Source organism: Diceros bicornis, chromosome 21 (assembly GCF_020826845.1).
Source record: "Diceros bicornis minor isolate mBicDic1 chromosome 21, mDicBic1.mat.cur, whole genome shotgun sequence".
NCBI lineage: Eukaryota > Metazoa > Chordata > Mammalia > Perissodactyla > Rhinocerotidae > Diceros > Diceros bicornis.
In genome coordinates this window covers 38,803,132-38,827,934 of record NC_080760.1, presented here as the reverse complement: position 1 = coordinate 38,827,934, position 24,803 = coordinate 38,803,132, and the positions used below count along the sequence as shown (strand labels likewise).

At 48.2% G+C, this 24,803-nt stretch overlaps 1 protein-coding gene, 1 long non-coding RNA gene and 1 other non-coding gene across 10 annotated transcripts in view; 1 reads left to right on the top strand and 2 right to left on the bottom strand.

Annotated features, from left to right (window-relative positions):
* Window positions 1-4,709: 4,709 nt before the first annotated feature.
* LOC131419593 (uncharacterized) lies at window positions 4,710-13,440 on the bottom strand. Of its 2 annotated transcripts, none has more exons than XR_009223289.1 (3): window positions 13,041-13,440; window positions 9,896-9,972; window positions 4,710-9,403 (listed from the first exon to the last, which is right to left on the bottom strand). It is a non-coding gene; the product is annotated as an uncharacterized LOC131419593 (long non-coding RNA). The 2 variants fall into 2 exon arrangements; XR_009223288.1 differs by lacking the exon at window positions 13,041-13,440 and adding an exon at window positions 12,722-12,965.
* Window positions 13,441-16,535: 3,095 nt separating this feature from the next.
* Window positions 16,536-16,608, top strand: TRNAM-CAU (transfer RNA methionine (anticodon CAU)). The gene has a single exon. It is a non-coding gene; the product is annotated as a tRNA-Met (tRNA).
* A 4,715-nt stretch (window positions 16,609-21,323) lies between these two features.
* The window catches only part of TBC1D31 (TBC1 domain family member 31), a 75,727-nt gene continuing 72,247 nt past the window's right edge, over window positions 21,324-24,803 (bottom strand). For 4 of the 7 annotated variants that reach the window (XM_058564880.1, XM_058564878.1, XM_058564884.1 and 1 more), the window contains 2 exons: window positions 23,744-23,839; window positions 21,324-21,671 (listed from right to left, as the gene is read on the bottom strand). In XM_058564880.1, the coding sequence (XP_058420863.1) occupies window positions 21,538-21,671; window positions 23,744-23,839 (230 nt within the window). In that variant the 3' untranslated portion in view covers window positions 21,324-21,537. Of the gene's footprint in view, window positions 21,672-22,161; window positions 23,636-23,743; window positions 23,840-24,803 lie in introns of those variants that run through there. The other 3 variants (XM_058564879.1, XM_058564883.1, XM_058564881.1) reach the window with 3 other exon arrangements.

Genomic DNA, 24,803 nt, shown 5'->3' with positions numbered 1-24,803 from the left:
GAGTGCTCACTGCATGCTGGCTATCTGTGCTGAGGGAGACACAGATTATTAGGACTTTTTTCACAGATGAGGAAACCAAGGCTCGGAGAGGTTGAGTAACTTGCCCAAGATCACACAGCTGGTGAGTGGGAGAGCCTGGGCACTGTCACTCCAAAGCCCATGTATTTTCCACTGTGCCAAACTTCACTATTTCCCTTCCCCTCCCCTGTCCCTTTATACCCTCAGAACAACCCAAATCCTCTTATCAGTTTCAGAATGTGTGTAGAGGAGAAGGAAAAAAGTGGTGGATGTCCTGGGATTCTCCTCTCACCTGGGCCTAATTCTCTTTGTTAGATGAATAAATGATTGCGGGTCCCTCTGAGACAGAGGCAGGTCTCCACAGCCTGTAGGGACCATTTTCACCTGTCCATTTGCAGAGGAGCTCTCGTTTTTTGAAAAAGAATTTTGAGTGGAACTTTCCCCTCTAGAATGGCTAGAAGAAGGAGAGCCCTGTTTCTCCTGTCCCTGGCTCCTTGCCCTCACACAGACCCCAGAGATTCTAGTTGAATCCTTTAGAATAGACAGCAAATACACTCTATGCATGTTGTCACACCTTATCCCCCAATTCCTGTGCTCCTGGCAGACATTACTAGTCAATCACAAAACTCCTTCCCTGTGAGCTGGGAACCATCTCCTCACTGCTCTTTACGAGGCTCCAAGAGAAGCCCTCACCTGGAAGGAATCTTGGATGTGCCACAAGTGCTCCAGTTTACTGATGAAAAAACTATAGCTCAGAAAGGGGAAGTGACTGTTCTCAAAGTCACATAGCTGGCCAGTAAGTATCATTAGCTTTGACCCTCATCTTTGCTCCTCTGCAGCCCCAGCCTTGTGAAATGACATCATTCTTGCTGGGTCCACTGGCTGGAATAACAAATCCCTCATCTGGGGTTGCACTTCTGAACCAGAAAGTCTGGCCAGCTGCAGAGCCACACCTTCACCTGTTGAGAAATCCTGAGCCCTCAGTTCCAGGCACTGTGGATTACGGAGGACTGACTTACCTTCTTCCTTCCTGTGGCCTGAGTGTAGTCTCTCCTGCTCATGAGGACACCTGACAATGAGGGAAAGAATGAGAAGCCAGGCTGTCATTAGCAGATGAGTGGTGTTGGGGCTTCCTGAGAATTCCCTTTATCTAGGGCAATGGTTCTCAGCTGGGGGCGATTTTGGCCCCCACTCAGGGGGCATCAGTGTCTAGAGGAATTTTGGGTTACTAATGGTGGATATTAACAACTCGGGGACAGATGCTCCTGGCATCAAGTGGGTATAAGCCAGAGATGCTGCTACATCCTACAATGCACAGACAGCCCCCACAAGAAAGGACTATCTGGCCCCAGATGTCAATAATGCTGAGACTGAGGAACTCTGGTCCAGAGCCCAGGCCCTAGTGGATGACTGACTTCGCCCATGTGGGAGGTCCAGTTCCCTGCCTTTGTTCAGCCCGTCCCCTCAGCTGGAAGTCCTTGCCTCTACCATCACAGCTGATTCACGTCTTTCTCAGCGTTCAAGGTCGATCTCGATTCCCACCTCTGCGAGGGAGCCTTTCTCGACGATTCCCAGGCAGCTGTCATTGCTCCTCCTCTGAGCCTACCAAGTGCTTGTAGGACTTGTCTCAGCCAGTCTGGTACTAGTTATGGGCACACTGCCTCATCTCCCCACTGCATTTAATTCCTCCCCACTGCATTAATTCCAGTGGTGCAATGGCAAAAGGCTTGCGTGCTTCCGGAGTCAGGCACAAGTGAGTTCAGAGTGTGCCTCTGATAACATGTGACCTTGGGTGGGTAACTTACGGGACCTTGCTGGACTTCACTTTTCTGTCCATACACTAGCAGCTAACCTTACGGACCATGTCCTGTGTGCCGGGTGGTGGTCTCAGTGCTTTACGGGTGTTAATGCATGCGATCCTCAGAGAGCCCTGTGAGGAAGGGCTATGACTATCTCTGTTTCATGGATGAAGGAAACTGAAGCACAGAGGTTACGTAACTAACTCCCCCAAGGTCACCTGGCCGGGAAGTGGCAGTGCCAGGAGCTACACACGGGTCGTCTGGTCCCAGAGTCCACCTGGTAACCACAGTGTCTTCTGCCTCTTTCACAGGACGAAGCTCGAAAGGTGTGAGATGTAAGGGAGAAGGCCTGTGTAATACTGAGCAAACCTTGTCCCATTTGTGCTCCACTCTGCAGCCTAAGACAGCGCCAGTATTTTTTTGTGAGCTTTTAACATAATTGATATTATACCACACATGCAATTTCATATCTTGCCTTCTTTTATAGTTTAACAATACTCAGAAGTGTATTTTTCATATCCTTAAAAAATGCCTGGGCTTCCTCTCTCACCTTCCCCCCGGCCTTTTCTTCCTGAACAATTCTATCTTAGAGCCACTGGGTGCGTTGGAGCAAGGTAGGCGGCAGAGATGGGGAGGGGGCCTGGTGTGGAGGGGACCTGATGGCCCAGGGCAGATGTCAGAGGCCAAGCGGAGTGAGGAGGTGCAGGGCGAGGAGACGTCCATGCGGGGAGGGGGACAGCCTGGAATGGATGTCAGAGCTTGAGCCAAGAGAGGTGGCAGAGGAGATGATAGGTTGGTTACAGGCAGGGGCGTTGGTCAGATAAGGAAATATAATAAGTAAGGATGATGGAAACCGAGTGTCTTACTGCCAGGGCAGAGAGTTACAAATACAGAAGGGGAAACCAGAATGAACGCTTTAGTGTTGACTGTGAACTGGAGACACTGATTTGGACTCACAGCTTCCAATATAGATAAATTTTAAAAATTTAAAAATTATGTAAGTTCTAATATATAATATATAAATTATTAATAAATATATAAAGAATGATATAAAATATAATCATACTTTATACAGATATATATTTATCTCTTAGCTCCCTAGTTCTGTCCGCTGACAGTGACACTCCTACAGCAACATCCACACCCAGTGCCCAGGGCTCCTCGGAGAAGTAGCTGTTTTCACGTCTGGGGCAGGGAAAATACAAGACGATTCCGGAATATCTTGCGCCACAAAGCAAGAAAGTGCTGAAAGAATGATGAAGTCATGTCAAAAAGACACAGAGGCCAGCTTAAAGGGGCTCCCACTGGCTAAGCCTGGGACAATCTGAGCATCAAAATAATGGTAATAAAGGATTATAAACATGAAATAAACTAGGAAACCATGAGTCCAGACTGATAAGAATAAATACGTTGAGAGTTTGAGGAAGAACAGGTATTTAAGTAGTTTCAAATAAATTCCCCATAAAGTACTGAATAGTTACAAAGAAGGAACAAGAAACGTTACACGGAGAAACCTGTTGGACATGACCCTAATCATGTGATCAGAGTGACCCTCGTCAATAGCGGGACAAACGGAAGTCCCGAGCCACCCGATGGGATGTAATAAGAGCCCAGCATCACTTCCGCGATATTCCTGCTGAAGACGTATAACCTGAATTTTGACTTTTTTTTTAAAACGATGTTTTTTAGGTGACCCCACAAGGAGGAAACAATCAGACAAATCCAGGCTGTGAGACATTCTACAAGACAAGCGGGCGGGAGATGGGGGAGAGGATGTTATTGGGGACCAGGGAGGGAGTGGATAGTTCCGTTATGTACACACTGCATCCGATCACAGCCTTGCAGGGTTTTCGTACATGAGGAAACAGAGGCACAGGGAGGTTAAGCAGATTCTTCAAAAGCCCAACAACAGAGCCTGGATTGGGTTCGTCTTCAAAGCCGTTGCTCCTATCTGCAGCCAGATTCTGTAATTGCTGGTTTGAGTGAGAACCTCCTCCTTCAGGCTGTGAGCAGTTTGGGGTGGGGGATGGGGGAGAGGCAAGGCGTGACTTAACCTCTTGCCTGGGGCTGGCACGGTTTAGGCATTCAATCAATGTTTGTTAGGTGAATACAGGGCCGAGAGCTCCCGGGGCAGAGGCCAGCTTACACAGGTAGAACGCACACGAAGAGGATTCCAGAGCTTGCTCTGGGGCAGCCAGGGGCTGAAAGCCTGGGCTGTGGGCCCAAGAACCTGGAGGAACAGGGTGCCTCCTGTTTGACCTTAAGGAGCAGCTGCCACCTTCTCCCTCCCACTTCTCCATCAAGGCCTGTAGCAGCAAGAAAATTGTACAGTCTCATTACCCAGTGACCTGAGAAGCACAATTAAGTTGAAAATTAGTTGGCATAAGTAATTAGATGGGTAAATAGCTCCCTGTCAACACCAATCAATCCATTCTGCATATCATCAGCTCAGCGCAGGCAGGAAGGAACCCCTGCAGCTGCTGGCAGGAGGGACAGAGGGTGGTGGAAATGGGACAGGGTGTCCAGCCAGTACCCTAAACCCCACCCACCATCCACAGGTCCTTCTATAATTGCTTTTCAGGGGAGCAGCCTCTCCGGGCTATCCTCAGCGAGATCATCCTTGGCCGCCAGCAAAACCACGGCTTAATTCTCAGGGGCCCATAGCTGCCAAGTCCCTTTGCGTTCTCAAGTTTTTATTTTCGAGTTCCCGGTTCACAGCTTAAGATTTCTGACATGCATAAAAACCATGGGAACTCCCATTTTTTGGCTTGTGAATTTGCAGAAGCTTTTTAAAATTAAGGTATAACTTAAATGCAGTAAAATTTAGTCTTGTTACTGTATGAGCTCATGAGTTTTCACAAACGCATAGGATTGTGTAACCACTACCACGATCAAGATATAGAATATTTCCATCACTATAAAAAATCCTCCACTCCCTTTTGTAGTCAACTGCTTCCCCCACTCCCAGCCTCTGGCAATCTCTGATCAGTTCTCTCTCCCTAATGATTGCCTATTCCAGAATGTTCTATAAATGGAATCATAAAGTGTGAGCCTTTTGTGTCTGGCTTCTGTCGGGGAAGAGGGAGAATCCCCCTCTGCCCTTTCCCTTAAGGTTCTTCTGGCTGGCCAAATAATTAAAAAGACAGGTTAGCAGGAGAAAATAATACCAAGTTTAATAACATGTATAGATGGGAGAAACCAGGGAAACTGAGTTTCTCAACACAATGGCAGAGATTCTCATCTTAAATACCATCTTCAGCTAAAGACAAAGGAGGACATTGTGGGTGGGGAGGGAGACAGAAATCACAGTAATCAAGGGTATGTAGATTTAATGCCTCACTCTCCACACTGATAAGTTTCTAGAGAGGCCATCTCCCCTTCCCCCCAGCACAGAGAGGGAGATACCTTTGCAAATGGAGATTTCCCTTATAAATGTAAATGTTCGTCTGGCAACTCTTTGCAGGGCCACTTAGACAGAATTTTTGATAAGATGGGCTTGTTGGTGCCTTTCTATTGTAACATCTATTTTGCATTATATTACAGCCATCATATGATAGTAACTCCTTCCTGGAACAGGAATTATGTTAAATTATGTTAAATTCTTTAGGCAGTTTTGGGGGAGGTCAAATGTCCATCAGAGAAAATAATCAAGGTAAAGAGAGATATTTCAGGGTGGCCAATTTTGATCTCCCACACTTCTTTCGCTCAGCATAACACCCTTGGGATTCATCCATATTGTGGCGTGTGTCAGTGGTTAGCTACTTTTTATTGCTGAGTAGTATTTTATTACATGGATGTACCACCGTTTGTTTATCCATTTACCAGTTGAAGGACGGTGGACTGTTTCCAGTTTTGCACATTTATGAATAAAGCCACTATAAATACTCATATATAGGTTTTTGTATGAATACAAGTTTTCATTTCACTTAGATAAACACCTAGGAGGTAAGTGGCCATCAGGCTGCCAGGGGCATCAGAAGAACCCTCCCTCCAAGCTGGGCTGGGAAAATTTTTTCCTCTGCTGGAATCCACTCTCTCTCCTTTCTTCTGAAAATAACTCTATCGGTTTTTGCCCTTTGTTTTGTGACTATTACACATTCATTTATAAAAATTTGGCAAAAACAAATAAAATAAAATGCATTAAAATGAAAGAAAAAATCAAACATCTTCCATAGCTACACCACTAGACATTATAATTTTTAACAGTTTCTTGGGTGTTGTGGCAACAGTGGAGATTAGATCCCTCAGGACTCTCCACAGTCTCCCACTAGTGTACTCTTCCACAGCGTCTGGCAAGCTCAAAACTCCTTTTCCCAGGCCTCCCAAAAGCCAGAGCTGTGCGTGGGACCCAGGCTCTCGTAGGCAGGAGCATCCTCACATGACTTAAAGGCACCCAGGCAGGGATTTGGTTCTTCTGCAGCAGCCGCTGGGGCAGAACTGGACGCTGGTGCCGGTTCATGGCGTCGGAGGTGGACAGTGGTGGTAGCAGGAAGGTTTCCACCGGAACAGTCCATAGTGTGGCTAAGCATCTTCCTGGCTGGGGTGTCCTTGCCTCTGTGGCATCCACATGTGGTTCCCTAGGCCTCCTGGAAATTCTGTAATGAACTAATTATAACAAATCCCCCTCTGCTTAACCAGCTAGAGTGGATTCTGTTGCCTGTCTTTGGGCCTCACAGCACTTACCATCATATGGAATTGCCTCCTTCACGTATTTGTTTACCTACTTAACGTCTCTTAGTGAAGGGGGAACCAATTTTGTCTTCTTCACCACTCTGACCCCAGTGGCTATCCCACTGCCAGGTGAAATATTTGCTCACCTTCCAGCGGCCCCTACCCCAAGGGAGAGCCGCAGTACCAGCTTCAGCCACCTCTGTAGGCTTAATGGATTGTGTTCCCTACCTGTACTCCCTCCAACACTTGCTGACTGCCTCTTTTTGCAAAAAATGCAATGTTCTAGAAGATTCCCACCTGCACCCCTCTTTGGCTCTAGTGACTTAAAGATTGTAAGGGTGAATCAGCTCACTGTGCCCAACTCCCTGCTTCCCTTCAACGAGCAAAGACCTGCTGCTCTGTGATGAGTGTGTGTGTGATAACTGGGGACAGATTTCTGAATAGGAAAAGACCCACAGACTCAGGATAGAAACGTTGTGTCATTCATTCATTCCACACTCACTGAGTGCTTCCTATGCATGTATGTGCAAGGTGCTGGATGGGACCTGGACCTCCCAGTAAATGCCACGTTGTAACCAGACTTTCTCGGTTGGCCATCAGACTGTCACCTACATTAGTTGAAGCCTCTAAGCCTTAAATTATGATCTAGATGATGTGACTTTGCCATAATGTAGTTGTGCAATTTCAGGCATACATGCTATGTTTGAAATACAGGTGCAGTAGATTTTAGTGATATGATTTGAAAGGATTAATGTTTAAGCAGCCCAGCCCCTGGATGCCCAGCTACTTCAGGGAGAGACCAAGACACCCAGTAGCCCTGTGAAGAAGGGGCCTTATGGCTCCGTGTCCCAACACAACCAGGGGAACTGGGACATTCACTGTGACCCCCTGCCATTGCCATTACACCCGTTGGAACTGCGGGCAAAACCACTGTCCTATTCCAGATCTGAACCTGGAAGGAGGAGGCCCAGCTCCTTGGGGCCCCAGGGCTGCTGGGACCACACCCAGCACACCTGTCTCACCTGTCAGGGGGGGCAGAGTGGGAGGGCCCCAGAGTTGAGAGCTGTAACCCTTTCCTCTCCTCTGGCTAGGGGACCTCGCTGTCGTCCCCACCCTGTATGTGGAGAGTGGGCGATGGACCTTGGAGTCCGTTCCCGACCAGTTCATGGAAAGGCCCACCTGGTTACCGAAATCAGAGCCTGTACATCTTTGGAACGAGGAACTAGGTCTTTGATCAGACTACAAGTTGGGAATATAGAAATGAGCCAACGGCAGGCCTGCCCTCGGAGACAGACAAGCAATTACAGTGGAATGTGCAAAGCATTTCCTGTCATCGTCAAATGCACGAGGGCCCACCGTGGGCTCTGCACAGCCTACAGCATGGCCCCTGCTGTGGAGGGGCCTCCAGTCCAGTGGGGAAGACGGCAAATGAGAAGTCATGACATTGAACCGGGATGAGTGTTAAGGTCAGGAGAGCAAGAGCCAGGAGAGTACAGAGCAGGGAGGCCTGACCTAGGCAGGGGTGGGAGGGACGTGAGGAGTAGGAAGAGATGAACTCTAGGGGTCAGACCTCGAGGGTGGGGCACAGGAGGACTTCTGCCTGGAGCTGTTAAACAACCTTTAGACAAGGCCAGATTAGGGTTTGTGAGGGAGGCCTCTGGCCACAGTGGGGGAAGAGCGGAGCCCTCAGGGAACATCTGGGCTGCCAGGGGTGAGGGCTTCCTGCTTCTCTGCGCTTTGTCAGCAGTTCAGAGCAACGACTCTGAGATGCTTCCACAACAGGCTGACTCACACTGTGCAGTCTGCTCGTCCAGTCAGAAACGGAGCTGGGAGGACGTGGCCTTCCGCTGCCCTGGACAGATGACAAAAGACTGTTGGCTGCTCCTCCCGCCCTGTGCTTGGCCTCTCTCAGCCTCCCTGGACCTGCCCAGCTGGCTGCGCCCTCACTTCGGGCTTGTTACGGGCAGAATAGTAAGATGAGACAGTGGGCCCACAGCCAAGTCCTACCACCTCACCAAGACCTGTTGGGAAGGGGCCAGGCCTGGGGAACCTTTGCTGCCTCCCAAATACCACGGGAGAACTTGCTCCCCAAATGGGGCCTTTCTCCCTGGCCTCCTTCCTTCCCCGATAACCTTTCCCCTCTCCCAGCCTCTGCACTCCTTCTGTACTTTTTATTTTTATTTTTTTTTTAAGCAGAGAGAACTTAAAAGCTGATGAGAGCCACAGTGAGCAGGGATTCTGGAATGCACTCACCCTGACTTCCCTCCAGCTGGAGTAGTGGCTGCAGAGGACTGTTTAAGGAAAGAGGCTGTGGGCTGTGGTCAGGTCAGATGCGGCCCACAATCTGGTTGTGATCCTGCCAAGCAGATGGAGACAGCGATCCGTGGGTGGGATAGAAGTGCAGGGAGAGGTCAAGGGTGAAAAGAAAGGTCCCAGTTCTTTCCATCTGTGAATGCCCCAGCACTGACAAATCTCGGAGCTTCTGGTTTTAACCCTCAGGTAAATGGAAAATTCCCCATGTGCTCCCTTGAGGGTGAAACAGCAAACCTGCCCGAATGCAGGACAGAACATACTTTTTGGCTGTCCACAAGCTCCTCAGACTTCCACTGTCAAACATGCACAAGAATGTTCACGACAGTATTTGTTCCTAATTGGGAAGAATTCGATGTTCTAGAATTAGAAGACCTAGAGAAGCTCGGGCTGCCATAACAAAGCACCACAGCCTGCGGGGTTTAAACAACAGAAATTTGTTCTCTCACAGTTCTGGTGCCTGGGAGTCCAAGATCAAGGTGTTGGAAGAGTTGGTTTCTTCTAAGCCTCTCTCCTTGGCCTGTAGGCGGCCGTCTTCCTCCTGCATCTTCACCCGGTCTTCCCTCTGTGTGTCTGTGTCCTGATCTCTTCTAAGAGATAGACTGCTGTGGTTAAAAAAACAAGGAAGATCCATATGTATCGGCAGGGAGAGTTCCCAGCAATTGTTACGTGGAAAAAGTAAGTTACAGGACAATACGATTAGGGACAAGGTGGGATCATATTTACTTGTGTATGTCTGTCTGTGGCAGATTGGGGTACTGTTCTCAATTCTTCACTCTCTTCCTTGCCCTGGCTTTGCAGCCTCTTCCACTGTGGGCCAAGTATACTTCCCAGCCCCGTGGATGTTGAACTCGGCCAGGTGACTTGGTTTGGCCAATGGAATTTAAGGGAGGTACCCAGAGCAGAGGCCTTAAATGTGCTGGTTTGGCATAGCTTGGACTCTTGGGATGCTGTGACCCTCAGTGAGAAGAATACACTCCAGGGAATGGCTGGTCCCAGGAGAACATTCAGATGTGACAAGCAGAAGTGAACCCACCCTCAGCCTGGAGCTAGCCCAGTGACCCACCTACCCATGAGCAAGAAAAATACATGCTTACCTTGAAAGCATTATGTTGAGTGAAATCAGCCAGACACAAAAGGACAAATATTGTATGACTCCATTTATACAAAATCTCTAGAAGAGGCAAATTTACAGACAGAAAGTAGGTTAGAGGCTATCAGGGGTTAGAGGGAGAGGGGAATGAGGGGTTATTACTTAATGAGTACAGAGTATCTGCTTGGGGGGATGAAAAGGTTTTGGAAACAGTTATGATACTTGCACAACATTGCAAATGTACTTAATGCCACTGAATTGGGCACTTAAAAATGATCAAAATGGTAAATTTTGTGTTACATATATTTTACCACAATTTTTAAACATAACAATGTAATACATACAGTCATGCACCGTAATGATGGACTGCATATACGACACTGGTCTGGTACGATTAGTACCATACAGCCTAGGTGTGTAGGAGGCTATACCATCTAGGTTTGTGTAAGTACACTCTATGATGTTCCCACAATGACAAAATTGCCTAATGATGCATTTCGCAGAATATATCCCTGTTATTAAGTGATTATACACCGAAAACCATTGAACTGTACACTTTAAATGGGTGAATTGTATGGTATGTGAATTATATTTCAATAAAACTATTTAACAAAAATATACTTGTTTGTCATTAAGTTTTGGGTGATTTGTTAAGCAGCACTGGTGCAGTGTGCTAATAGCTGACTGATATTGTCTGTATGTGTGTATGTACTTTATAATGAGCACACATTACTTGTGTAATACAAAATATACAAAAACAGAACTTATTGGGTTCCCCCAAACAGGTCCCTCTTTCCTGGTGGTGGCACCAGGACCTTTCTGGATCTTGCTTATCCTAATGTGGAGTGACTTTGTTTCCCTCTTTGTCCTTGGCAATTAACCAGACCCAAGTCCTGGCTGTTCTGTAGAATGTGTCTCCACTTGGCTCCCTCCTCTTGGTCTCTGCAGCCGTCTCCCAGGACGTGCTTTCATCGCCCTGGGCCTGGATTGTTTCACGGGTTTCCCAGGTGGTCTTGCTGCCTGGGTCCATGGGCTAGGACTAATTCACAACATGTTTCCATTAAGTTACCCTGCTCAGCCAGCCCTGAGCCCACCTCTACACACACACACACACACACACACACACACACACACACACACACACTCTCATGCACACACACTTTCCACTCTGTAAAATGGGCTTACAACAGCCTCTACTGCCTGTCAAGTCAAATCTAAGCCCCACTGAATGTCACCTGGACAGGTGCCCCAGTGGTATGTGAAAATATCCTAAAATTGATCAACTGGAGAAAGAACTGCTGTAGGGGGGTCAGGCCCCCGGTTCTTTCCCATCTCCCCTGTCACATCTGCTCTTCCCCCACCTTCAGGATTGTACCACTTGGGTGTGAAACCTCCCACACTGCAAATAAAGGCAACGTTCGATTCAAAACATTGGTTTACAAGTTGAGAAAGTGAAAGACTCTAATGACCAATTATTGTGGCTTCCAATTCAAAACGGAAAGAGGACCTAATCAAGCTGACAGATGGATGAGAAGTGATTTTTTAGGATGTAACTTGAAATTGTTTAAGGAATTGGGTTTTAGTGCTGAAACAAAACTCATTCCTTGTGCCGGCCCTGTGGCTTAGTGGTTAAGTGCTCGCACTCCGCTAATGGCGGCCCAGGCCCAGATTCCAGGCGCGCACCGAGGCACCGCTTCTCCTGCCGTGCTGAGGCTGCGTCCCACATACAGCAACTAGCAGGACGTACAACTATGACATACAACTATCTACTGGGGCTTTGGGGAAAAAAAGGAGGAGGATTGGCAATAGATGTTAGCTCAGAGCCGGTCTTCCTCAGCAAAAAGAGGGGGATTAGCATGGATGTTAGCTCAGGGCTGATCTTCCTCACAAAAAAAACAAAAAAAACGCTCATTCCATTCTTTTTTTACTTCTTCATGTCAACAAAGTTTCTCAACATTTACATCTGTACATATGAAAAATACGAATAGAATTCATGCTGAACCCCTTCTCATTCTAACAAAAAGTAATAGTTGGACAAGCATACACGAAGTACGTGGGATTAAAAAGTTGCATCCATCTCATGGATATTCGTTTTTGATAAAATTTTATATTTTTCCATTGAATAATTATTCTTCAAATCTATAAATAAATTTGTAATTTTTGATTGTGTACTAATGAAAATAATATGTCAATTTTGAAGAAAATTTTGACAAATTTATGGTCACAGGAAACAAAAAATGTTCAATTTATGTATATATTTTTGTTAGGCATGTTAGGGTGATCAATAACAGACATGCAAACATAAAATATGTACTATATGAGGATAAAATTCTGTAGGGGGAAATAGAATGGAAATATGAGTTCAGGAGGGAAAATAAATGTAAACTTAACAAGTATTAAAGAGGAGCTTATTCATGTACACTTAGATTATGGTTGGTATGGAATCCTTAGGCTATTTCGAGTTCATCGGATGCACGTTAAAAAATCATATATGCGGTTTTACTTTTTAAAAAATCAGCACATACAGTCTACTGGAAATTACATCTTGTGTAACTGTTTGAACTTATAATGAGCAAGTTTAGCTATCAATTTAACGTTATGCCAGGAGGTGTGTAGATGTTTTTCAAAATTATTTCAGGGGGTGCCCGTGAGTAAACACTTTGGGAAACTGCTGCTGGGGGCGGGGAAGCGATGGTTAAGAGGCCGGCCTTGCTGTTTGACTCCGGATGGAACCCCGCCTCCGCTGCCATCAGCGGCTCCAACGTGGGCAGGCCGCCTAATCCCGCTTGAGTTTGCGCATCTGTAAATGTAGGGCAATGCTAATGCTGACCCCTTTCGGTCGTTCCTGGAGTAAATGAGGAAGGAGCGCCTTCGTCCACCCGAGTAGGGTCGGGTCGGGGTGGGGTGACAAGCAGATGAAGAAGGAAATGGAGATCAGGTTTTCTCAGAGGAGGTGACCTTTGACTGTTGAAGAAGGTCAAGGAAGAGACCCGCGTCACACTAAGGGGCCTGATGGAAAAGGCAGGTCAGGCGGAGAGAACAGCCCGTGCACAGGCCTGGAGGTGGGAAGGGCTTATTCCGGGAGCCCCGCGCAGGCGCAATCTGAGGTGCCCCCCCCCCACGCCTGTCCTCGGCCATCGGTCACTCACCGCTAGCCAGGCCTGGGGGTCACCGCCTGCAGGAGACTGCGCCTGCGATCCCGGTGGGCGTGTAACACTGACCGCCCCTTACTCCGCACTCAGGGCGCAACCAGCCCGCGGTTCCCGCCACAGGACCCACGAGGTGCCGAGTGGGGACTGGGCACCTGCCCGGATTCTGCCGGAGCGCGGGCTGCATCGAGGCAGCAAGGAAGCACGTGTGTGTGTGTTTCATTATGCTGACACGCTCAGAAGTCTCTGAAAATCGGTGGCACAAGTATTTTTAAAATGGAGACACTTTATTTAGCGGAATATTTGCACCGCCACCCACCTCTTGTCTACCTTCCATAAACAGGGCTGGATGATGGTGGTGGTCACCCCGGCGTGTGCCCAGCCTGGTACCCTGCACGCGGTCGGGGCGCAGTCAGTGCGTCCCGAGCCTGGCGGAGTGGGCACCCCGGCCCCCCTCCCCCGCTCCTGTCTCAAGGCTTCGGCCTCACGGAAACACTAGCACCACACGGACCCCCCCGCCTCCCTTCTCCTGCCTTCCAGCGCCGGAAGCGCTGGGTGGTGGCGGAGACCCCTCGGCAAAGCGCCCCCTCGCGGCCGCCCGGCAACGGGACTGGGAGCCGGGAAGTCGTGGGGCCGGGGCAGGACCACGCGACACGGAAGGTCTTCCTTCTCTCCCTGCACCTTCTCCTCCTCTTTTCTTTCTTCCTGTCCCTTCCCCTCCTCCCCCTTTCCTCTCCTCCCTTGTACTTCTTCCTAGTTCCTGCAGTTTGTCTTCTAAATTAATATATTTACATTTTAAAATAGGTAATAGATTTAACATAGTTCAAGTATTTCATTCAACTATTCGAAGGTCTTCATCCCAGAAAAACATCAGACAGATCCCAAGATTGAGGGTCATTCTACAAAATACCTGACCAGTCCTCAAAACCGTCAAGGTCTCAAAAACCAAGGGACGCCTGAGAAACTGTCACAGCCAAGACGAGCCTAAGGAGACACGACCATCAAATGCAACGTGGGATCCTGGATGGGAACCTGGAACAGAACAAGGACATTTGGGGAAAACTAAGGGAATCGGAATCAAGATGGAGTTCAGTCAATAACGTATCAACACTAGTTCATTAGTTGTAACAAAGGTACCATACTAAGGTAGGATGGTAATAACTAAGGTAGGATGGTAATAACTAAGGTAGGATTGTATTAACAGGAAACTAGGGGCGGGCTTTCTGGAAACTCTACTGTCTTTGCAATTTCTCTGTAAATCTAAAACTGTTAAAGTTTATTTTTAAAAAAGTCTTCATCCCACCCCTGCCCCCAACCATGCAGTTTCCACTCCCCCCACGTATTAATCATGGCTCTTAGATTTTTGTGTACGTGTGCCTTCAGAGATTTAGTGAGCAAATACTAGCAAGTATGATTGTACCCCCCTCCCCCTTTATAGAAATGGTGGCAGACCCCACACCCAGTTCGCTCTTGCTTTCCTCACTCATTGCATGTTAGACACAGAGGCTTCCGTGTTCCTGTTTACAGCCGCGACAGACGGTCCAATTCCCTGTTCATGGACATCAGGCTGTTTCCAATTTTTTTCCTAATCTTATTTTATCTTTTTTATTGAGATGTAATTGACGTATAACTTTCTATGAGTTTCAGGTGCGCAATTTTTTGCAATTCCAACACGACTTCAAGGAATAACCGTGGCCCTGGGTGAGTTTACCTGTTGGACACCTTCCCACTCACGGGACTGCTGACCTGCGAGCGGGTCAATTTGTAACTGGGGTAGACGGGGCTGTTGGGTTTAATCCACTCGTCAATCAGTGCTCCTCAGGCCTGGAGATCTGGGTGAAACTGCTGTGACACCCCAAGTCTGCAGTCCTCAGAGGCCCCTGGATTCTGATCCCAAATCTTGAGGGGGTTCCCTCTATGGCCCCTCTGCTCTGGCCTCTGCCCTCCTGCACCCGTGGAGCTGTCCTGGGGCCCCACCGACCATACCCCCAAGAACACTGGCCCTAGGGCAGTTCCCTCTCGGCAAAGTGGGTGGGAGAACTTCCCCCAGGGCTGGGAGGTCACGGGGTTCCCACTGGGGGTGAGGGTGGGAGAGCTCCCCTAGGACTGGGTGGAAATAATTCCCTCAAGGCAACCCGCCCCATCCACAAGTCCTCCTACAGAGGAGCATGCCCTAGGGGCCCACCTCCTCTCAGCTCCCTGCCGGGCCTCCCCCGCCCTGGAGCTCCCAGTCCTTCCCCTTCTGGGCCCCGCGGACCTCCACTCCAGGGGTCTCTCTCCAAATTCTGCTGCCTGCTCCTAAGATAATATTATTTTCTCCATCTCCTTACACTCATACTGCCATCTGCCCTCTTAACATCTCCCAAATTCTGGATGATTTAAAAAATTCCCCCCCCAGCACTTTACAATGAAAGTTTTCAGATAAGCAGAAACACTGAAAGAATGGCGCAGTGAACATCCATATCCCCGCCGCCTGAATCCACGTTAACCTCTTACTCTGCCTCCCGCGTCTCCCCCTCTCCGCCCTGAGGTCCGTGGGTCCATCACATCGTCTGGTCTTCTGAGCACTTCAGACTTGCAGACGTCAGGACACTCCCCCAGAGCCCATGCCTCCCATCGGCTGGAGTCCAGTCTACATTTACTATTTTTAAGGTAAAATTTACTTACAGCGACACGCAGATCTTAAGTGTGCCGTAGTCTGGCTGATTTTAGATGGTTCGTGGAGAAGTATTTTTTATTTCAGTAGTTACATACTTATTCTAACGTGTATTAGGGAAAAATCCCCTTTGTTCCATTTATGATAGTGACATCCAGTTTCCTTTAAGGATGAACGTGTGTAAATGACCGTGTAAAGGGCCGGGGGAAGGCGAGGGGAGGGTGGGGAGGGCTGGGGGCTTCCGAGACGCCGAGGCTGTGGCTCTGGGCTTCGTTTCCGGAGCTGCGGACGCTTCAGAGAAGGGCGGCCTCAGCCTGGGGCGCCGGGAGGATCGGGGGTCTGCCGTGGGGTGTGTATGTGTGTGTTTTCAAATCCTGCATCTGCGCGCCCACTCCAACTCTCGGAGGCTGCGGGTGTCCCTGTGAACGCAGCATTCAGCACAGGGCGCGGAACACAGTAGGTGCCCAATAAGTGTTTCACGAGATCACAAATGTGCAACCCCTTTGTAAGCACTATACAAAAGTAAGCGTTTACAACAACAGGAAGAATCCCACTCTCCCGTGTCCCCCTACCCAGCGCAGCGCTGCCAAGCAAGCCGCAGTGTTTGTCGATTGACAAGCAGATCGGCAAGCGGAGGAAGACTGGAAAGCAGGGGGCGTTTCGGCCAGGGCGCTCTCCGGAGCGAGCGCGGGCGCTGGCGCTGGCGCTGGGGCCTGGAACGCCGAGCGTCCCGGGCCAGGGACCTAGTGGAAGCAGACAGGACGCCATAATTTTCTGAACATGCGCACAGGGCCGCTGTGCTGGCCTCATTACTCTACGGCCGGAAGCGGCTCCTAGGTGCCTCGTTAGCGCAGTAGGCAGCGCGTCAGTCTCATAATCTGAAGGTCGTGAGTTCGATCCTCACACGGGGCACACTAGTTTTGTTCGCTCCTATATCTTTACTCTTGCAAGAAAGACGGGTTTTGTTTGCCGGGCTGTGGACGGGGAGACCCCGAGCGTGCGCGCTTTCCCCTGCTGGGGTCCCCGGTGTGTCGCCCTCCGCTCGGCTCGACCTCTCTCCCCGAGGTACCGGGGGCCCCGACGGGTGACTGACCTAAACTCTCCCGACGCTGCCGCGCTGCCCCGCGGCTCTCGGCGTGCTGGGTGGAGGGCGGAGGACCAGACGGAAGGCGGGGGCATGGCGACAGGGGGACGCTGGCGGAAGACGCCCCTTAGGAAGAACCTCAGCCTCACCACCTCCGCGCTGCCCGCCTAACACTCCTGTTGGTCCTGCCCTTGCCCCTGAGCACTGGCGTCGCGGGGGACGCGCACAGCCCGGAGCACGCGGTGCTCACCGGCCAGGAGGGCGCTGCCAGCGCCCTGGTGCAAGGCCCTCTGATGGGGGCTCCAAGGAGACACTGGAACACAGGCCCCCGGGGCGGGGGCTGATGCCTGACACCTGGCACCAGGGAAGGGTGGGTCTGGGGGGCTGTGGGAGGTGGGCGGCACGTGATGAGAGGCCAGACGGTAGGGGCCACTGAACACCGTGCGGAGGAGTTCGGGCTGTGGAGCTGGGGAGTGGCAGGACGTGATAGGGTCTAGGGGAGGGGTCGTAGGGAGGCCCTGCAGGCCGCTGCTGGGGGCTAACACGGCGCGGGCTGTGCCGGTCCTGCGTCTGAGACGGTTGCCGCAACCGCTGTCACCATAGATGGTTTCTGACAGTGCAGTCATTCTGCACAGGGCAAATAGCAAGTTAAATTGAGGGGTGACAGCTGTAACCATCCCTTCGTCTTGCACGATTTGATGGCGACACCGATCTCTGCAGTTCCCCATCAGGGATGCGGTAATACTTTGGTTTACTCTCCTGGTAGGGGGCACATTCCAGAGGCTTTCACTTGGCTCTTTCTACCATAAAGACCGTTACTCAGTGGGTCACAGTGCCACTGTGGAGATTCTGCCACTTGTCAGTATGTTTATTCTAATTATACACTCAGGTACTCGGGAACTAACCACAGTTGGTTCATGGCCCTGCTTCGTCCACTGTAATTCAGACTTGGCCCAGACTTCTTCATCACCTGACCCCCACTAGCCCTGACTTTGGTGTCAAATTTAAAGCCAATGTCTAGTGTCCCTGAAAGGTCTGGGTGTTTTCTTTTCCCTCCTACGCATTCAAATAAATGGCAACAGGTCCCTTTGGGGAAGGCCTGGGGGATTATTTATCCTACATGTATGGGGCACTCACTGCTGCAGGATCCTTCCTGCAGGGGACCTGGCCTCCCCTTCAATCACCAGGCTTCGGATCTGGAAATGAGTTTAGGTCTGGAAAATGGGTGATAGGTATAGCTCTCCATCGTGGTGACTCAAGTCAGGTTTTCGGTCCCCGGATCTGAAGTTTTCCCGGTTGCGTGTATCAAGCAGCATTTTCGTAGGCTGCTTATCGCCTTCATTCTTGGGGATAACATAATCAATGACCAATAGCCAAAAATCCCTTACCACTGCTGCTTCTCTGCTGCTAAATGCTTGTCTTCGGTAGTTAAATGCCACACTTAGCCTCTGCTGCGATGGAATCCCATCGTCCCCACTGAAGTCAGGGAGCACATCCATGGTGGCGTCCCACCATCACACACCAAGAGAGGAGAGCCACCGCAGAGCTGTTCAAGTTTGCAGATGCTCCTTTCACTCGATGCCGTGACAAAGGGAGCATCTTTGGAGCTGAGCATGCAGTTGGGAGGTGAACAAGAAGTTCATTTGTGATAAATCCACTCTTACATTCCTCCCTTCCTAAGCCTTTGGATACCTTCATCTACATCATGACAGGGAAATTCTAGCCTCTCAATCTGATTAAATAGAGGCTGACATTGAGGCCACATGTCTGTCAACCAACCGAGTAAACTTAAGAGCCACTTCCAATTGCATGGGTGTGCCCACTATCTACTGCCTGCCTCTCGGCTCCTCTCGGCTCCACGTGCCCTCTTCAGCAGCTGCTCTGCAATAAGGGACTGGGCTCTCCAGGCGCTTCTCCTTAGTGTGCACGAGGGGCAGCCGTCAGTAGAGGGTGCTGGAGGACACGGCAGGAGGAACGGGCTCCTCTTTCTAGCTCCAATGTGCTGTGTTGCTTCTTCTTGCTCCTGCTTCCTGGTCCATCAGCAGCGTGTGTGCGGACATTCAGTGGTGCTCTGCCCCAGCCGTGCGCCCGGAGCGCACAATGTCTTGGTGACTCCACAGCCCCGGCCTGATGACCACTTTGCTGCAGTCCTCCCCACGTGGACATGGCACGCTCAGCCTTGGTTTGCCTGTGCCCCAGGGGGTGCTTTCCCGTGGCCCTCTCGACATGCACAGTGCAGGACAGTGCACACACCAGGCCACACCCAACCCTGACTACACCCCGGGGCCTGATGCTGACTCCCTATGTGCTTTCAATACTGCCTCCACCTGCCCGCACCCCAGACTTCCCTCCTGCTGCCTGTGGACTGTGGGCCGGCTCTGGCCTCGGCAACCCAGCAAACTCTCCGTTAGGCAATGGTCTGCAACCGCACCTTCTCCCACCAGGGCTGAGCCTGAGCCTGGGGAGGCAGGGGCCTCTCTTCCAATTCTGTCCCTCCTGGAGTACTCTCCCTCAGTCCTAGGCACGCTTTAGTTCTCTTCACATCTTTATAGTTACTCCCCTATCATAGTTCAATAACGATTTATATGAGATTTTTCCTGTTTAACTATCGTGTGGTTTGTCTCCTGATAGGACCCAGACTGATATGAGATTGAACAGTAAGCCCAGAATCTGTGCTTAGTGCCCCCACACTACGGTCCTCGTAGTCATGACTGCTGAAACGTCAACACGGAATCACCGTGGACAGGCCTCCAGCAAACGCTCAAATCCGGCTCCACATCAGAATTCACACCAGAGAAGAACCAAATGAATGTAATAAATGTGCAAAGGGCTTTAACCAAGTTAGTAACGTATTCATTCAACACCACTGAATAAATCCTGGGAGAGACTCTCTAAGTGTAATCGATGTGGAGACGGAACCCAAAATCTACCCAACATGGTACACGAGAGAGAAACCGCATGGATGTAATAAATAGGAAAAGGCCTTTAGGAACCGCTTCACTTTAACAAACTCAAACTTTATTCAATTCCTAGAGAATTGACATCATAAAGAAATTGGGGTAAGGTTGAGGATATAATGTCAAGAAGCAGGAAGAGATAATCAGAAATGTATTTTATTAAATGCGATAACCTTTGAAATGCTAACCAAGCACATATGACTGAAGAGATTCAGCCAAGTATCTGAAATCTGCTAAGGCAGTGACTTTATCAAGATTATTACTAGGAGAACTGTAGGCTCAGAGGAAACTGAAAAAATGTGATAAAAAGAACTTCTTCATTTGGTTGAGAGTATGCATAACTCACTTTCACTGGATAAACGGAAACTTTTTAAAAATGAAATACTGTAATACTGTAAAGGAGGTGTGTGTGTGTAGTTGCAAAACCAATCTGAGCCGGTGTAAATTCTAGTGAAAGAGGACCTGAAGTAAAGATAAAAAAGTGGCAATAAACAGCTGATTCTGGCTGGCAGAATCACAATATTTTAGAATTTGAATGCTTTTGGGTGAACAAGCAATTTCTCTTTCTCCCAAGTTCCCATCATACCCTATGTATTTTATATCCTGTGACTTCCTGTTGCCAAACACACCATCCTGGCCCATGAGGCCTGCTGTAACTACCAGAAATCAGGCGGAGGGAAGTGCTCTTGGGAAAGCAGCGCCTTGCACAGTGATGGGGTCTTATTTTAGGACTTTGCCTATTGGACAAAAGAGAGCCCTCTGCTGACTGAAAATATCTGGTTTACCATAAGATTATGCTTTGTGACCCCAGAAAGGAGAATTACTACCATGTATTGCACACTTATTGTCTGTCAAGTGTGGTACCAGGAACTTTATGTACTTTACTGTATTTAATCCTCGCATCAAGTCCATGAGCTATTTCTACCCTCCTTTCAAAACTAGGTTCAGAGAAGTAATTTGCCCAAGATGATGACGTCGTGAGCAGCCCTGCTGTGGAGCTAAGAGGGGGAGAGTAGTAGGTTCTGTCAGAAGCAGGCAGAGGGCAGGAGAAGCTGGAGACACAGAGACAGAGATACCAATGGCAGGAGCACGGTTGGATCACTGGCGAAGAGGAGGTCCTGCTGCTGGGCAGACACAGGGCTAGAATCCAGGCCGCTCCCCGCTGGTGGTGCTGTGGAGCCCTGCTAAGTTTGCTCTCAGTCCTGGGTGTACCACTGTTGACACAGTATCCTGCTCTTTATCTCTCGGTTTATCTTTAAAATCAACCCTCATCAACTAAAGTTACTGAGGTTTATGCTGCTCCTTGCAACCTGAAAAACCCCAACACAAGTTTCAATAGCTGCAAACATTTTTTTTTGTGTGTGAGGAAGATCAGCCCTGGGCTAACATCCATGCCAGTCTTTTGTTTTTTGTTTTTTTTGCTGAAGAAGACTGGCCCTGGGCTAACATCTGTGCCTATCTTCCTCCACTTTATATGGGATGCCGCCACAGCATGGCCTGACAAGCGGTGCCTCAGTGCGCACCTGGGATCCGAACCCAGGCCGCCAGCAGCAGAGCATGCGCACTTAACCGCTACGCCACAGGGCTGCCCCTGCAAACATTTTTTTATTGTGAAAAGTACAAGGAGCCATTTACAAGCCAAAAAGCATCAGAATTAAATAGAACACATAATTTTTATGCACACATTTTTCTATACAAAAGGTTGATCTCTATAGGAATTTAAAATAAATAATCTAAAAATCAGTGTCATTGATTGCAAAATAGTTCTCTCTCTTTGACTATCTCGAGGGGACAAGCCTCCTATGTAGCCAAAAGATGAGGCGTCTGACACCTGTGTCGAGCCTGGGCGGTGAGTCTCTGGCGAAGATTTCTCACTCTCTCCATCAGATCCCGTTCCATGGTGTCCCACTGGATTTTTCTTTGATTTAAAGAAACTTGAAAACAAAATTTAAAATTAATAATAGTTTCATTTTCTAATGGTAGCAATGATACAGCGTTTATTTTAAAGGTAAAAATGTTGCAAAAAATCAATAATGAAATAAATATTCCAAAAACCAAATTTCTTAAACAAAAAAGCCTAATATATTACTGGCCCTATGTGGTTCCATTTACAGGCCGAATGTTTGTTAAACTGAATGAATGCTATCAGAGAACTTATCTACTTTTGGTTATTTAGCATTTTTTTTCTTTGGGGGATACAGACAATCTTTTAAATTAGGAACAAAACTTGTCTAAGAGAGAATTTGAGTTCTTTGCAACAGTAAGTTTCCTTCCTATGACGCTTAATGGAAGTGAGAAAAGGCAATCCAAGTTGCCAAAATTAATACTGCAAAATGTACACTGCGACCACTTCCCAATGATTAAACAGAAATAAGTAAATCAAATGCTTTTTTTTTTTTTTTGTGAGGAAGATCAGCCCTGAGCTAACATCCATGCCAATCCTCCTCTTTTTGCTGAGGAAGACGGGCCCTGAGCTAACATCTATTGCCAATCCTCCTCCTTTTTTTCCCTTTTTCTCCCCAAAGCCCCAGCAGATAGTTGTATGTCATAGTTGCACATCCTTCTAGCTGCTGTATGTGGGACACGGCCTCAGCATGGCCGGAGAAACAGTGCGTCGGTGCACGCCCGGGATCCAAACCCGGGCTGCCAGTAGTGGGGCGCCCGCACTTAACTGCTAAGCCACAGCGCCGGCCCTCAAATGCTTTTAATAGTAGCTAACACAGAAAGAGTCCAGAATCTAGGTGAAAGCACTACCATGTGTCCTAGTGTAACTGCCATCCCGTACTCATTCAGAGGGGCGGGTAAACACTGGAATTTGAAGAAAAAAATAAATCTTAAAAATACACTTCTCTGAAACGTAGTTACATATTCAGTTTCAACTTCTGCAAACTATTTCCCCCCAAAGGAATACAACTTTTATGCTTTTTTGTTTTGCTCCCAAGTAACCTAAACTTAACCAAATATCCTCAACTCGATTTTCAATTTAGAATTATCTAGTTAAAAAGTTAAGTTCTGACATGTGAGAATAGAGAACAGTTGAGAATCTCTTGTACTTTCATTTGACTTACGCATGACTTTTGGTTTAACTTATATTCTGACACCAAATTTATAGATGCCTATAAAAGTATGAATTAGCAAAAATATTTTACACAACACTGGAATCTCAGTGGACTTGTTATTCAGTGTCTTTCTTATAAAGCTAGTCTTAGGGAACACTGTATAAAAGTTCATTCTTCTAAAAGAACTCAGAAGACCTTGTTAAATTCTGATTCATCTATACGACAGTTTTACTGAAAAAGTCATTTCAAATAAAGTCTCACAGAGTTTCTTGTTCCTTCCCCACCTTTTAAAAACAAATCAAAGACTTTCCTGGGAAATTGTTAGCTCCTTTATGGGCTAATGCTATGACTACATTTCCCTAAGATGTTTCCACCCTGTCCCTTCCAAAAATAAACAAAAACCTCCGGCAAATCAAGTCAAAGGATCAAAAGTCCACGAATCAGCATGAAGCCACCTGCCCTCAGCGGGTCTGACCGAGGCTGTCCCAGTGCTCAGTCCATCAGGGCCCACAGCAAACACAAGTTTTCAATGGAGCCCAGCCCAGAACAGAGTCAGAAAATTCAAATATTAGTAATAGCTTTGAAAAATAATGCTGAGGTTTTCTTTTCACAAGGATGTAAAAATAGTTATGAGTATCATTAATTTAGTGAGTGACAGGCTTCTGCTGGAGCCTCCAGCTCTGATTTTGGACAGCAGTGCTGATGCTGAAGAAATGGAGGAGCATTAGCGATATCTGGCAAACTTTCTTGTACTTGGGTTTCGGTCTGATCCAGTTTTTCCCCAGCTGGAAATCTGAGAATCTTGCCACCTCCATTTTAGGATTTCCATTATCAATGCCCTGGGAAAATGGCATCGATGTGCCATAAATATAATTTAAGCCACAATCTTGCTTAAATATTGCTAAATTTTCAAAGATAGAAGAAATCTTTCTTGCTTATCAACTTACTCCGTGCTGAGGAATCCACTTCACAAATGTCACTTAATTGTGAGGTTCCAGGCAAACAGCTTGAGGCGACCTGTTCATTTTGGCATCTGGGCACTACTGTTATAAAAGTGAGGAGATAAACATGATGTTTGAGAGTGAGTGGAAAGCCTTTATTAATTCCAAATGCTCCCCAGTCAATTAAAATTGCCAAGGACAAGGGCCGGCGTGGTGGCATAGTGGTTAAGTGCGGCATGCTGCCCTTTGGCGGCCCCAGTTCGCGGGTTTGGATCCTGGGGTGGACTTACACCACTCATCAAGCCATGCTGTGGCACCGACCCACATACAAAATGCAGGAAGAGTGGCACAGATGTTAGCTCAGAGCCACTCTTCCTCAAGCAAAAAGAGGAAGATTGGCAACAGAAGTTAGCTCAGGGCCAATCTTCCTCACCAAAAAAAAAAAAAAAATTGCCAAGGATGAAAAGCCTTTTACTTTTCTGTTCTGAGAAGAATGCTGTCACCACTCAAAAGGCAAGGCAAGTGCAGTTAGTGAGAATTAAGAGCTGAGCTGAAGTTTTGGTAACGTATTTTCAAAACACCCTTAGTTAAAACCAAAAGCCAACAAATAATTCAAAAATATATATATATTAGGATAGAGATCCTGAATATTTCTTAGAAGAGATTGTGAAATGCGATCAGCAAGCCTTTCCTGAGAACTACTGTGAGCTGCTCACTGCTGGCTTTAACCAGGCGGGGCCTCATCACAGAGCCAGCCTGACCTGCAGCCGCCTCAGAGCAGTAAGCACAGCAGTGTGCCAGCACCCATCTGGTGCCCCCCTATTTAACTAATCGCTCTCCTCACCTCACAGTTTATGCTCACCCTTCAGCTGTGTTTTTACTGGTCCCTAACTCCTACAGCTTTACATCCAATAAGACACAAGGTCTTTTTGATTTTTCATCCTAATGCTGCTTATAGCTGTCCCTTCCTTTCTACTCCCATCCCTCGGGTCCGAGCCTCCAGGAGGCAGGCCCAGACTGCTGGGGTCACATCGACTCATTAAAATGCTTTTACCTGGTCTCAAGA